Source organism: Salvia miltiorrhiza, chromosome 5 (assembly GCF_028751815.1).
Source record: "Salvia miltiorrhiza cultivar Shanhuang (shh) chromosome 5, IMPLAD_Smil_shh, whole genome shotgun sequence".
Taxonomy (NCBI): Eukaryota; Viridiplantae; Streptophyta; class Magnoliopsida; order Lamiales; family Lamiaceae; genus Salvia; species Salvia miltiorrhiza.
In genome coordinates, this window is record NC_080391.1 from 33,939,674 (window position 1) to 33,951,832 (window position 12,159).

The following is a 12,159-nucleotide window of genomic DNA, read 5'->3' on the forward strand; positions in this document are numbered from 1 at the left end:
TGTTTGTGTTATTGAGTAGGTAGTGCTGCATTGGGGTTCCTTGATAGCCTACTTGATAATATTAGTTTTGATTTTATGTTTTTCATTTAAATTTTATTGCATAATTTAAATTGCATATTTAAATACTGGATTAAACATAAAATTTAAAATTACTTAAAACATAAAAAAAAAAAAAAACATAAAAATTCGAATATAATTCGAATTTTCGAATTTTTCCTTTTTTTTTTAAAAAAAAAAATTGGGCGCGTGCATTGCACGCGCCATCTCCTCCGCCCATTCGAGGATACTCGATAACTCGAGGAGTCCTCGAGGAGCTCCACGCTGCATCGCCCTCCTCGACGCCCTCCCTCTCCTCGAGGAGCTCCTAGAGTACCCGCGATGCGGGTGCTCTATGGTGCTTATTAGTGTAACAATTTGTACATGAAAATTTTACACATTTTCATATCGTGTGCATGGGACATTAGTAACCTCAGGTAGTAGAAAATGGGTAGTTAGGGAGGGAAAATTAGAGGGAAGATGTTTATTTCAAGTGAAACAATAAAGAAAGAGAGAGAAACATAGTTAAAAAGGGATGCCCCCATAAATACCACAAAAGCTGTACCACGTCGCTCTCAAGAAGACAGTGATGCTGCTGGCATCTTTATCTTGGAGGAGATCTAATCCCTTCACTCTTATCTCTCTCTCTCTTCGTTACACATGATGCCAAGTAGAATTCTGGGGAAAAATATCATGAATGAATGAAATGGATTCAGAAAGTGCTGAGTTGAATTGAGGAATTGGCCAACTTCTGTTGTTTATTTCTTTATGTAAGGCATACTGAAATAGCAGCACCAGAAGAAGAGAGAGAGATCTTTTTAATCTCTAAATTCTGACCTAAACACACTGCTGCCCACACCCGCTGTCACACAAGGCCGATTATTGGACAGAGAGCGACAGAGGGAATTAGAGAGAGAGAGAGGAAGCGCGCTGTCCCAACTTTTTCTGTATTTATTTTTCTATTCTCGAAGCTCTGCTTTGTCCGGATAAAATGAAATATTATAAGGAAAACTGCTGCTGTGATTAATAGCCTATAGCTTCTGCTTCAATTTCCAGGTTTTTTTTATTTGGTTTTTAAATGTCTATATTTGTTGCAGAGTAGAGTCTTTGTAGTACATACAGAGCTATAATTCTCATCATAAAGAAAGCGTGGAGGGAAAAGATGGGTTAGGCCATGGATACAGCAAACGTTGAACGGCTGCTCTCATAAATATTTTCTGCAAAATTCAGAGTCTGGATCCTCAGAGAAATTCTAAGCATAATCATTGTGAGAAACAAAAGCAGCAGAGATCCAGGTCATACCATGTAGAGAGAGAGCGGTTGAGCATGAGGAACATCGGTGGCGAGATTGTGGAGGTGGAGGGCGGCCACATTGTGAGGGCCACCGGCCGGAAAGACCGCCACAGCAAAGTGTGCACCGCCAAGGGCCCCAGGGACCGCCGCGTCCGCCTCGCCGCCCACACCGCCATCCAGTTCTACGACGTCCAAGACCGCCTCGGCTACGACCGCCCCAGCAAGGCCGTCGACTGGCTCATCAAGAATGCCAAGGCCGCCATCGACGAGCTCGCCCAGCTGCCCGCCTGGCATCCCACTTCCGCCCTCGAGGAGGAGCGCCGCCGCCACCAGTTTGGTATCGATTTGGTGATTGCCAACACCAACAGCCGCAACGCCGACGCCCAGAATTCGAGCTTCCTCCCGCCGTCTTTAGACTCCGACGCCATCGCTGATACCATCAAGTCCTTCTTCCCCGCTTCGGCCGAGGCCAGCTCCGGTGCGATGCAGTTTCAAAGCTTCCCAGCTCCCGATTTGGTGTCGAGAAACGGTGGTGGCAGCAGCAGCCAGGATTTGAGGCTCTCGCTGCAGTCATTTCAAGATCCGATTCTTCTCCACCATCACAATGAGCAGCCTCAGCCTCAGTCTCAGCCGCAAACACAAGTTCTACTGTGTGGCACTCCGCTGGGCCTAGACGGCTGGCCGGAGCACCACCAGTTCCAGCGGCTTGCAGCCTGGAATGGCGGCGGAGACGGATACTTGTTGAACGTGCCGCCGGCGCCAAGTCAAAACCAGTTTGTTTCACAGAGGGGACCCCTTCAGTCCAGTAACACACCTTCAATTTGTGCTTGGATGGACCCATCCATCGATCACCCACCAATCAATCCTTCATCGATTGGATTTGCCTCCGGCTTCTATATTCCTGCACGAATTCAGGGTGATGAGGAGGAGCACGACGGCTATTCCGACAAGCCATCCTCTGCTTCCTCCGATTCTCGCCATTGATTAATTGCACCTCTCTTCTTCCCATTATCAGGTTATCACTTGTTCATTATGTTTTATTCCCTCCTTATATCTTCTCATATTATTCATTATTTTCCACCAGTTTGCTGAGGAAGAAGATTGAGCCAATGGCAGCTGCCGTGAGACGAAGAATTCTGATCTTAGTTTCAGGTTTTCCGTTTCCAGCTTGCTACTATGTATTTCTACTATTAGTTTCATGTACCAACCCTAATGAGCTACTTCTGCTCAACTCTGCAACATTCCGTTTTTAATTTGTTGTTAAGACTCATCTTGTTGCTTCTTTTACATTGCTGAAACTTCCTATAGACTACTTATTTGATCTTTAGATGAGAGTGCGAGGAATAATTAGTTTGTTTCATATAGAGAAATGATGAGTTATCCATGTGAGGTGAAAGAGATGATCAAAGGGATTGGTAAAGCGACTCATGCTTGGCCATCTCCATCCGTGCTGGGGTCTTGGGGAGCATTCGTATAATGGTCGTTTTCCACCAACATTAAGACCATGAGTTGGATGGGAGAGGAGGGATTTAAAACATTCCTTCCTACTTGATGCCAAGATTCAACTATTAATCTTTCACATTCTACATTTCTACTTTACTAACCAAAACTAGTAGTGTCTCTGTCTCGATTCATTTACTATTATCTTTGTTCTAGGCTGTTTCACTATGTAGTTAAAGCTCTCAAAATGGGCTCCAACTCATGATTGAGGTCTAGCTTGCTTCTTCAAGTGCATGAGTTCAGCAAAACTTTGTGTATGGTTGATTATGTAATAGGCAGAATTGTGAAGAGTTAAGTGCAATGAATACTTGAAGATCCCATCATCAGGGAAGAAAATGAGATGGCATAGAATTTACTAGTAATTGAATTGAGAAATAAAGAAGAGGACCCCTTGATCACCAATATTTTGTACTTATTTAGCCATCAATATAATCATGGTCCCCTACCCTGTAAGTCACTGTGCCTCTAAATGTCTTGAAATCTAGCAGAAATTATTTCTTAAGGAGAAAAAGAAAAGAAAAGAAATTGTCTTATATAGAGATGGTGACTATTGCAGAATGGTTGTTGGTACTTCTTTACTGCATGAGTACTAGGACTAGGAGAGTGGAGAATAGCAGGGATCTTATGATTCCACTCACTGCGAGATAAAAACTTTACGGTCTTGACTCTAAATAAACTCAAATTTGTAGCAAATCATGACTTGCATGGGTTGAGGCTTCCCATCGGATAAAACTCCTACTCCCTCCGTCCACGAAAAAGAGTCATGTTTTTCCTCTTTTTTTGTCCACGAAAGAGAGTCATGTTTCACTTTTTATACAATTTTACCCTTCTTTGACTTTCATATTTACTTTATTTGTCATTCATGGACCCACCACAATAACTAATAAACAATCTCCTTACTTCTTTAATTAAATCCTAATATATTTTCTTAATTAAAAGTTAAAACCCTTCCCCTTTTTTAATTCATCAAACGCAGCACATTCCACTTCCTTTTATTTTTTTGGAACCCTAGTTTTCTTCCACACTTGTGCCGCCTCTCTCCGGCGAGGCTGCCCCTCCTTATGGCCTGAGTCGGTGACCTTTGATGGCCTAAGTAGGTGGCGCAAGCGAACGCGGCGGTGGCAGCGGGATTTTAGAGAGAGGGGCGCGACATCGTGCAGCGCGGCGCCGCCTCTCTTTCCCGGCGAGGAACGCCGCCGCCGACCGCCTCTCTTTGCGACGCAGCAATCAGCAGTCGCAGGAGGACCCGAACGCCGCCGTCGTCGTCCTTCATCCCTCGCTCTCTCTATTTCTTAGGTAATAACGACAACTCCTCGCTATTCCCTCAAATCGTCGCCTTCTGAGCCCGAAACCAAATCACCTTCTCTTTGAGCCTGAAACCCTAAGGCGTCACCTCTGACAGATTCCTCTTAGGCTGAATCACTAATCTTCAGAGGATCTGGCCGTGGATGGCTTCATCCTTCAGAGGATCTGGTCGTGGATGGCTTCATCGACAATGAAGAACGCCGATCGGGATCTGGCCGTGGATGGCTTCATCGACGATGAAGAACACCGGCCAAACAACTTTGCGGGTTGAAACTGTTAGTTTTGTGATGGGGGTTAGTGATGCCATATTTTTGTGGATAATCTGCATTTGATGCTTTGCCTTGGTCTGTGTCGCCCTGTGATGACAATTGCTGGCTAGTGTCTGAGGGTTACTAATTTTTTTTTCTTTTTTTTATGCCACCACTGGTATTCTTTAGTTTTGGTAGTCTGAATTCGAAGTTTGTTGATTGAATTTGATGTTTTGTAAGCTTTTTTTGATGCAACCACTAGGTATTGAAGTCTGAATAAATTGGAATTAAAGTTTGGAGAAATTGAATAAATCGAAAATTGGATGAATTAAGATAGAAAAATTAAATTGTGGATAATTAATGGAATAATATCATTAAAGTAAAAATATTAACTTCAAAAGTTAATTTAGGATTAACTAATTAAAATTGTTATTAACACTACCCCTATAAATTTATTTCTCTCTCCACTTACACCTACTTTAACAACTTTCTTAAAACACGTGCCGAGTCCGAAATGAGACTCTTTTTCGTGGATGGAGGGAGTATTTCACATGGACGGAGGGAGCATTTCACAAAGTCCCTTGGCTGGTAATCTATTTCCCCAGCATTCATGAGGCAACCTTTTATGCTACCTTCCGGAGCTGCTTGCAAAAGCTCCCTTCCCATGCCCTTTCCCGTGCCCTTTGGACGGCCATGTTCTCGCTTGGTCGGTACTTCCGAAAGTATTTTCATCCCCTGACTAACTTGCTTCTCTAACTGACTAATACGATTAGTAATATCCTCCGGGGCAGGAGTGGACGAGTCTTTGCCATGCGAGACGCCCCTGCTTTTGTCCACGTTCTACGAAGAAACTTGACTAGCGATCTGGAAATCTTCATGAGACTTGTTCACAGATTTTCCCTTATCCGTGTTAGCCTGATTAGGCGTAACTTTTTGAGATTTCTTGCACTTGTCAATCAAATGCCCCTTGAGCTTACACTTAGAGCAAAATAATGGGAGTTGCTCAAAACCAAATTCCATATAGAATGCTTTGTCTGGAAAATCAAAGAGGATAGTTTCTGGAAAAGAGAGGGCCAAATCCACCTCGACCAAGACCCGAGCATAGTGCCCAAATTCACCTGCAGCCGTAGCCCCATCAATCTTCATCGGCATGCCAACCGATTTAACAATACCAGTAATGATTCCAGTGGTCCAATATTATACCGGTAGGCAACAAATATGCATCCAAACTTAGCAAAGAGATGAAATTTCCATGTATGGGTCGAAGTTACGTACCCATTCCCTTATACGTTGCGTTCCACACAATAAATCCCAAACAGCCTTGTGTTTGATCTTTGCCTTATCTGCCGCCGAGCTGAACTTGAGAATATAAAAGCTTTTTCCCATTAGCATTAACTTCCGGTCATTGAAGTTCCATAAAGCTTGAATTTCAGAACGAATCTCTTCCGCCAACTGAGGCTTATCTCCTTTACGAAGATATAGTCGCCCAATAACGGCATGTTGGAACTCCTCCACACAGTGCTGATACATCGCAGCAGTAATTGTGAGAGTAATCGCATCACTAGTTACCTTTGGCTCCGGGGAATTAATACGATGGACAAGATATTAGGTTTCCTAGTCCGAGTAAGCGGCCGAGAAATATTAGTATAAGAACGACGATCACCAGAGACATAATTCGAGGACTTACCACCGGCGTCAAGATTAGCACGAGACAAAGTCAAATTCGCAGACTTACTAGAAGATATGGTGTCAATATGAGAAATAATCGAAGAAGCCCCCTGCAGTCGTTCTCCACCGGTGATATCTTCGTGAAGAGTAGCAGCAGCAGAAGCAGAAACACCGAGAAGAAACCTGGAAGCAGCTAGAGCAGACGGAGCAGTCGTCTGCAGAGAGCTCAGAGCAGTCGCTGTCATGCCTATATCCGTCATCGTCTTCTGGAAACCGGTATTAGGGTTTCAGAAACCCTAGTTTCAGGGTAATGTTAGCGCCGAAAGTTTGTGGAGATTGAAGAAAGATTCAGTTGTGAAGGGTCACAACTAAGGGAAATCTCCAGAGACTTCGCCGCCGCAGCAGAAGTCGGAGGGTTGGAGTTGCCTGAAGTAGGCTCCAATGACTTCACCACCGTAGAGTGAACGCTGAGGGAAGAAGCTGGAGAATGGAGGGGGTTGACAACCAGAGCAACGGCCGTCGGGTCCACCGGAGGAGTGGCGATTGGTTTCATCTGCGTTTTCCACAAAAAATGCATAATAATAATAATAATAATAATAATAATAATAATAATAATAATAATAATAATAATAATAATAATAATAATAACAATAACAACAACATCAACAACAATAATAATAATAATAACGAAAACGTAAATGATAACATTATCTCTATTGACGAGCCGATGCAAGAGTTGGACTCTTTATCCACAAGAAAAAAAATGCTTCGCTACTAGTGCTTGCGGTCTACAACATGTGTCCCCAAGATACAGAAGCTGAGTTGAACTCGATATGTTGCACCATATGTCGATGTTCCAATAAAGTACTCAATTTCTGAGACTTAATATCACTCTTAGGATTCGAACAATATGCAAAATATGGTAGAACAATCAAATACATTCGAAATGATATGCTGGATGAATGTCGAATGAATGAAATTTGCATTTAGTGGCTCTCTATTTATAGGCGGGAAGGGTTTGACTTGAAGGGGTGCGATTTGAACAGGTGCACTGGTTGGACTCGAAAGGGTGCAAGCAGTTGGACCCGAACAGGTGTGTCCCCTGACTCTGGGTCAGGGCGTGTGTCACCTACAAGCCAACCGCCGCCACCTATGTATCATGTGGTGCAACTGCTGCACGTTTGCGCCATGTGGTGCAACCACTGCCACGCGTGTCTGCCCTCTGCTACATCAACGTCCACATACTCATTGAACCGCACCATGTCTATGCATGAGCCGCTTCCGAGACACCGGACCATCATTGAGCCATATTCACGAGTCACTTAGCAAAAACTGTTGGCCCCTCAATGCTCTTCGTGACATTCGTGACGATGCGCACGTACAAATTGCGCCTTAAAGCACTCATTGCGATAAGTGCGACGTGCACGTGCCTAACACGAGCACCGACACCGGACCCAGACTCGAATGGTGCTACGCACCTTCCTCGTAGGAGATGGGCTAGCCATAAAATGGCTAACTCAAAAGCCCACTAGGGTGTACCATAGTAGTGCACACTTGATTATCTCATTCTCAAAAGATAATACTTATAAATGGTTTGGGAGTTTTTTACTTTTCCAATGTGAAATACTTATCTTTCCACATACCCAAGCATTAAAATGTTTTTCAAACACCAAACTTCATGCATTAATTTCTCATTCATTACTACTTGAAAATGAACAATTAAATACATTATTTTAAGGAAATATGCAGTCATATGGCCATTTTGAACAATCAAATATAAATTTTGGCCACTAATTTGAAAAACACAAAATCTGGCCATATTTTACACGTTCTGCCAAAACTACCATTTTACTCGTCGGCCACGCCTATTTGTACTGCACGAATGGTACTAGTGACCATATTAGTGCGAATAGTGTCATATACTTGTGCTGATACACTGTCCCATCAGTCATATGGCCATTTTGAACACTTCCCCGTAGGATTTAAATTCTCCAGTTAGGGTTTAGATTCTCCATTTAGGGTTTAATAATTGAATAATACTTTTGGCACTAATATTACCATTTGTGCCAAAAGTACCAATTTACTAAAACAAACCAAACATGAGGTTGGTAGTATTCGGCTCGTTAGCTCGTGAACATGTTCGTTAAGTTATTCAACTTGAAAAATATAAATTATTAGTTGGTACAACTTATATTTATTTACTAAAAATAATAATAGTTGTATTAAATCTTCAATAAATTTTGTTTGTTATAAGAAAATGATTAATATATTTATTATTTTGAATAAAATAATTTATTTTCAAAACAAAAAAAATTAATATTTTGAATATAAATATAGAAAGTTCGTGTAGGCTCGATTAAGTTCGTAAGCCTCAAAATATTCGACAAACGAAGTTTGGGATTCGACTCGATACTAAACAAATCAAACTTGAATACACCATTATTCGGTTTGAATCGATTCGATTACACCCTTAGACACAGATAGATCTACAAGAGAATAATTCAAAATAAAAATATTTGGAAGTCAAGTGACAAAAAATGTGGCGTTAACAATATAAGTGATTTACACAAGCAAAAAAATCTATGGAAGTCGAGAAAAGGCAGAAAAAAAGTAAAAAGTGTTTTAGAAGAATCAATCAAATTTTAACGATGGTCCCGGCGGGGCTCGAACCCGCGACCTTCGGCTCATAAGACCAACGCTCTAACCAATGAGCTACGGGACCTTGTTTTGGCAAAATAGTACTAATATCTTATTTGGTAGATACATATAAAAGTCGAAATTAAGATGCACTCATGTACAATATGTCGTTTTAGAATTTAAAATCTACGGTAAACATGATTCGAAGTATAAGACAAACACATCTGGCATGAGTCCCTGCATTCAAGAAGCTAAAAACTTCGATTAATTCTTTCTCAAAAAATAACCTCCATTATTAATAAATCGTAACTAAAAGTATATGCTATATTAGCATTTTCACTCGTACAATGCATAATTTTTTTTTTATTTATATTAGCATTTACCAACTCAATTATCATATCTATAAATATAATTAAAAAATCAATTTTATGAAAAGGTAAAAAAAAAGTTATAAATGAAAATGAAAAATAGATTTTTTCAAAAAATATGAGACGGGAGATGGAATTTTTAAAATTAATCTTCAATTTTATTATCACTATAAAATTTCCGCTACAAATTATGAATTCTTTTTTGGAATAAATATGAATTCGTTGTGAAAGTGTATGATCATTTAGAAATTAAAAATTTCCACTCTCTATGATTTTCGAATCCAAGACTATAAATGCATTCAATAAAATGATCAACTATAGATCTTTATGATCTAAAGACTAAAAATAATTTTTAACCTATATTTTAAAATAGATTTTTATTTCTACCCATCCATATATAGGATTGAGATCCAAAACGAATTTTATTTTTCGTGAGAAATGAAAATAACGAATAAGTCAGTATAAATACATGAATAAACGGCTTGTAATGTATGAATAATCATTAATTATATTAATTGATGAAATTTTCGCTTTCTCCAATATTCGAATCCAAATTTAAATAGATATTCATGCATTATAAGAAGAAATAATACATCTGCATGGCCATTTTGAAGAATGAAACATAAATTTTGGCCACTGATTTGAAAAACACAAAATCAGGTCATATTTTATGCTTTCAGCCCAAACTACCCTTTTACCCGTCGGTCACGCCTATTTGTGCTGCATGAATAGTACTAGTGACCATAATAATGCCAATAATGTCATATACATATGACCATTTTGAACACTTCCTGGTAGGGTTTAGATTCCTCATTCAGGGTTTCAATTACCTATTTAGAGTTTACATTCTCCATTTGGGTTTTAATCATCGAATGATACTTTTGGCTTTAAAATTACCATTTCTGCGAAAAGTACCAATTTACTTTGGAGTTTTTTTTTTTGGCTTTTTGTTTGTACTTTTGACACTAATATTATCATTTGTACCAAAAGTACCAATTTACTTGATTTTTTTTTTCTGTTGGTACTTTTGGCACTAATAGTGCCAAGTGTACCTAACTCGCTCGTAAACCTGAATCTGATCCGACCTAATTGAGGGCAAAACTGTCTTAAAACGTAAGTAATTGCCAAAATTTTTGATTTTTTAGATGGGTGACCAAATATTGAGCTTCATTGCTCAATATGACTATCTCTCAAGTTTACTCTTATAAGAAACTTACCTATTAGATTTTATTGATTTATTTACATCTATTCTCATTCTTGCCAAAAATAATATTCTCCCATTATCCTATACAAGCATATTACACTCTAAGGGGGGTGTATTCGTTGTGGATTTTCACAGACTTTAAAAAGTCCATGGAATTTAAATTCCATGGAATTCACATAGATTCCAGACGACTTTCAAAGAATTCGTGGTTAGATTTCACCCCGATTTTCACTGATTTTCGAAGACTTTACGGGATAATTCTGGAATTGAATTCCATGAAAACCAACGCCCGCAGAGTCCCAGCCCCGCTGGAAACCCAACGACCGCTGGGAATCCAGCGAGCGCTGGAAACATGATGATTTACTCATTATGATTTACGCATCCCTTCGTTTATAAGAACTGAGTTTAATGCTGAAGAAATTTGTCTCTGTAGAAACCCACAGGGACGCCCTTCGTTTGCACAGATTATTTCTCGACTCAAAGGTGTGCATCGCCTTAGTGTGCAGAGAACCGACAGCCGTGAAAACCCATCTCTGATGTAACAATAGCTCGGAACTTGCTCGAAGAACCAGTTGAGCAGAAGAAGTGAGTTTTTTAGAACTTTTAAAAAAGTAAGCTCAATCACTGATCTCAAAACTGGTGAGTTCTATTTGTTGACTAATCGATTTAAAAATTGGTGCGTAATTTCCAATACCAACAAAACAAAAAACACTGATCTCAAACGAAATCGTCGCCTCCTGTCGATCAATTCAAGTTTCCTCACAGCAACACTTCACCTACTCCTTCCCTTCCCCTTCTAATCCAAGCTTCTTTCTCTCAAATTTCTCCATTTTTTCTCCCAAAATCAGCTCCGATTTTCTGAAAAACACACAAGATTTTAGCTATGAAGCGAGCTCATATAAACCGAAAATGCTCATTGCCCCTAATTTTTGTGTCCATTTCAGCCCTGATACTGATCTTCATCACTATTCTATCTCACCTCAAACCCAATCATTCTTCCTTCCCGACCTCCATCTCGATCGACTCGGATTCCTCAGACTTACTCGGATTGCCGCGATTCGCCTACCTCATTTCGGGTACAAGCGGCGACGGCGAGAGGCTGAGACGGCTGCTTCAGGCGTCGTACCACCCGCGGAATTACTATCTACTCCACCTCGATTTGGAGGCCTCCGACTCCGAAAGGCTCGAGCTCGCCAAGTATGTCAAGTATGCGGCAGTGATTCGGAGCTTCAAGAATGTGATGGTGATGGGGAAGGGCGATTTGGTCACTCCCAAGTTGTTCTCTAGAAGACGATGAATTGGAGAGAGAAACACACGATACAGACATATCTAGCTTGGAAATGTGTGGAAAAAGCATCTGCATGCTAGCTTTGAAATGTGTGGAAAAAGCAACTTATGATATATATATATATATATGAGCGGCTGCAATCTATTCCTAGCCAGCGCTGGACACCCAGCGAGCGCTGGGTTCCAGCCAGCGCTGGCCTTATGATATATATATATATATATATATATATATATATATATATATATATATATATATATATATATATATGAGCGGCCGCTGCACCCAGCGGCCGCTGGCTTCTTGGCCGCGGGCGCTGGAACTCAGCGCTCGCTTAAAACTTCATGGATTTCAATTCTCGTGGTTCTTGGCCGGATTTCATCATGTGTATTTTTTGGATGAAATCCATGAAAATCATTCCGGATTTTAAGTCAATGGAATAACGAATACACCTAGATTTGTATGGATTTTAAAAAGTCTTGAACGAATACACCCAAATTTATATGGACTTTTAAAAGTCTTGAACGAATACACCCAGATTTCTGCAGACTTTTAAAAGTCTTGAACGAATACACCCAGACTTTTAAAATCCATCAAATTCCACAACGAATACAC

General features: G+C 40.4%; 1 protein-coding gene and 1 non-coding gene across 2 annotated transcripts; one reads left to right on the top strand and one right to left on the bottom strand.

The window, feature by feature from the left end:
- The first annotated feature begins 607 nt into the window (after nt 1-607).
- LOC130986916 (transcription factor TCP4-like) lies at nt 608-2,599 on the top strand. Its single transcript, XM_057910467.1, has 3 exons — nt 608-983; nt 1,134-2,344; nt 2,414-2,599. Exon 2 carries the CDS (start codon nt 1,363-1,365, stop codon nt 2,311-2,313), a length of 951 nt encoding a protein of 316 aa, XP_057766450.1. The 5' UTR covers nt 608-983; nt 1,134-1,362; the 3' UTR covers nt 2,314-2,344; nt 2,414-2,599.
- Nucleotides 2,600-8,699: 6,100 nt separating this feature from the next.
- TRNAI-UAU (transfer RNA isoleucine (anticodon UAU)) lies at nt 8,700-8,772 on the bottom strand. Its single transcript has one exon. It is a non-coding gene; the product is annotated as a tRNA-Ile (tRNA).
- Between the last annotated feature and the right edge of the window lie 3,387 nt (nt 8,773-12,159).

Excerpts from the sequence above, each read along its gene's own strand:
- LOC130986916 (XM_057910467.1), top strand. The coding sequence starts at position 1,363 with ATGAGGAACATCGGTGGCGAGATTGTGGAGGTGGAGGGCGGCCACATT.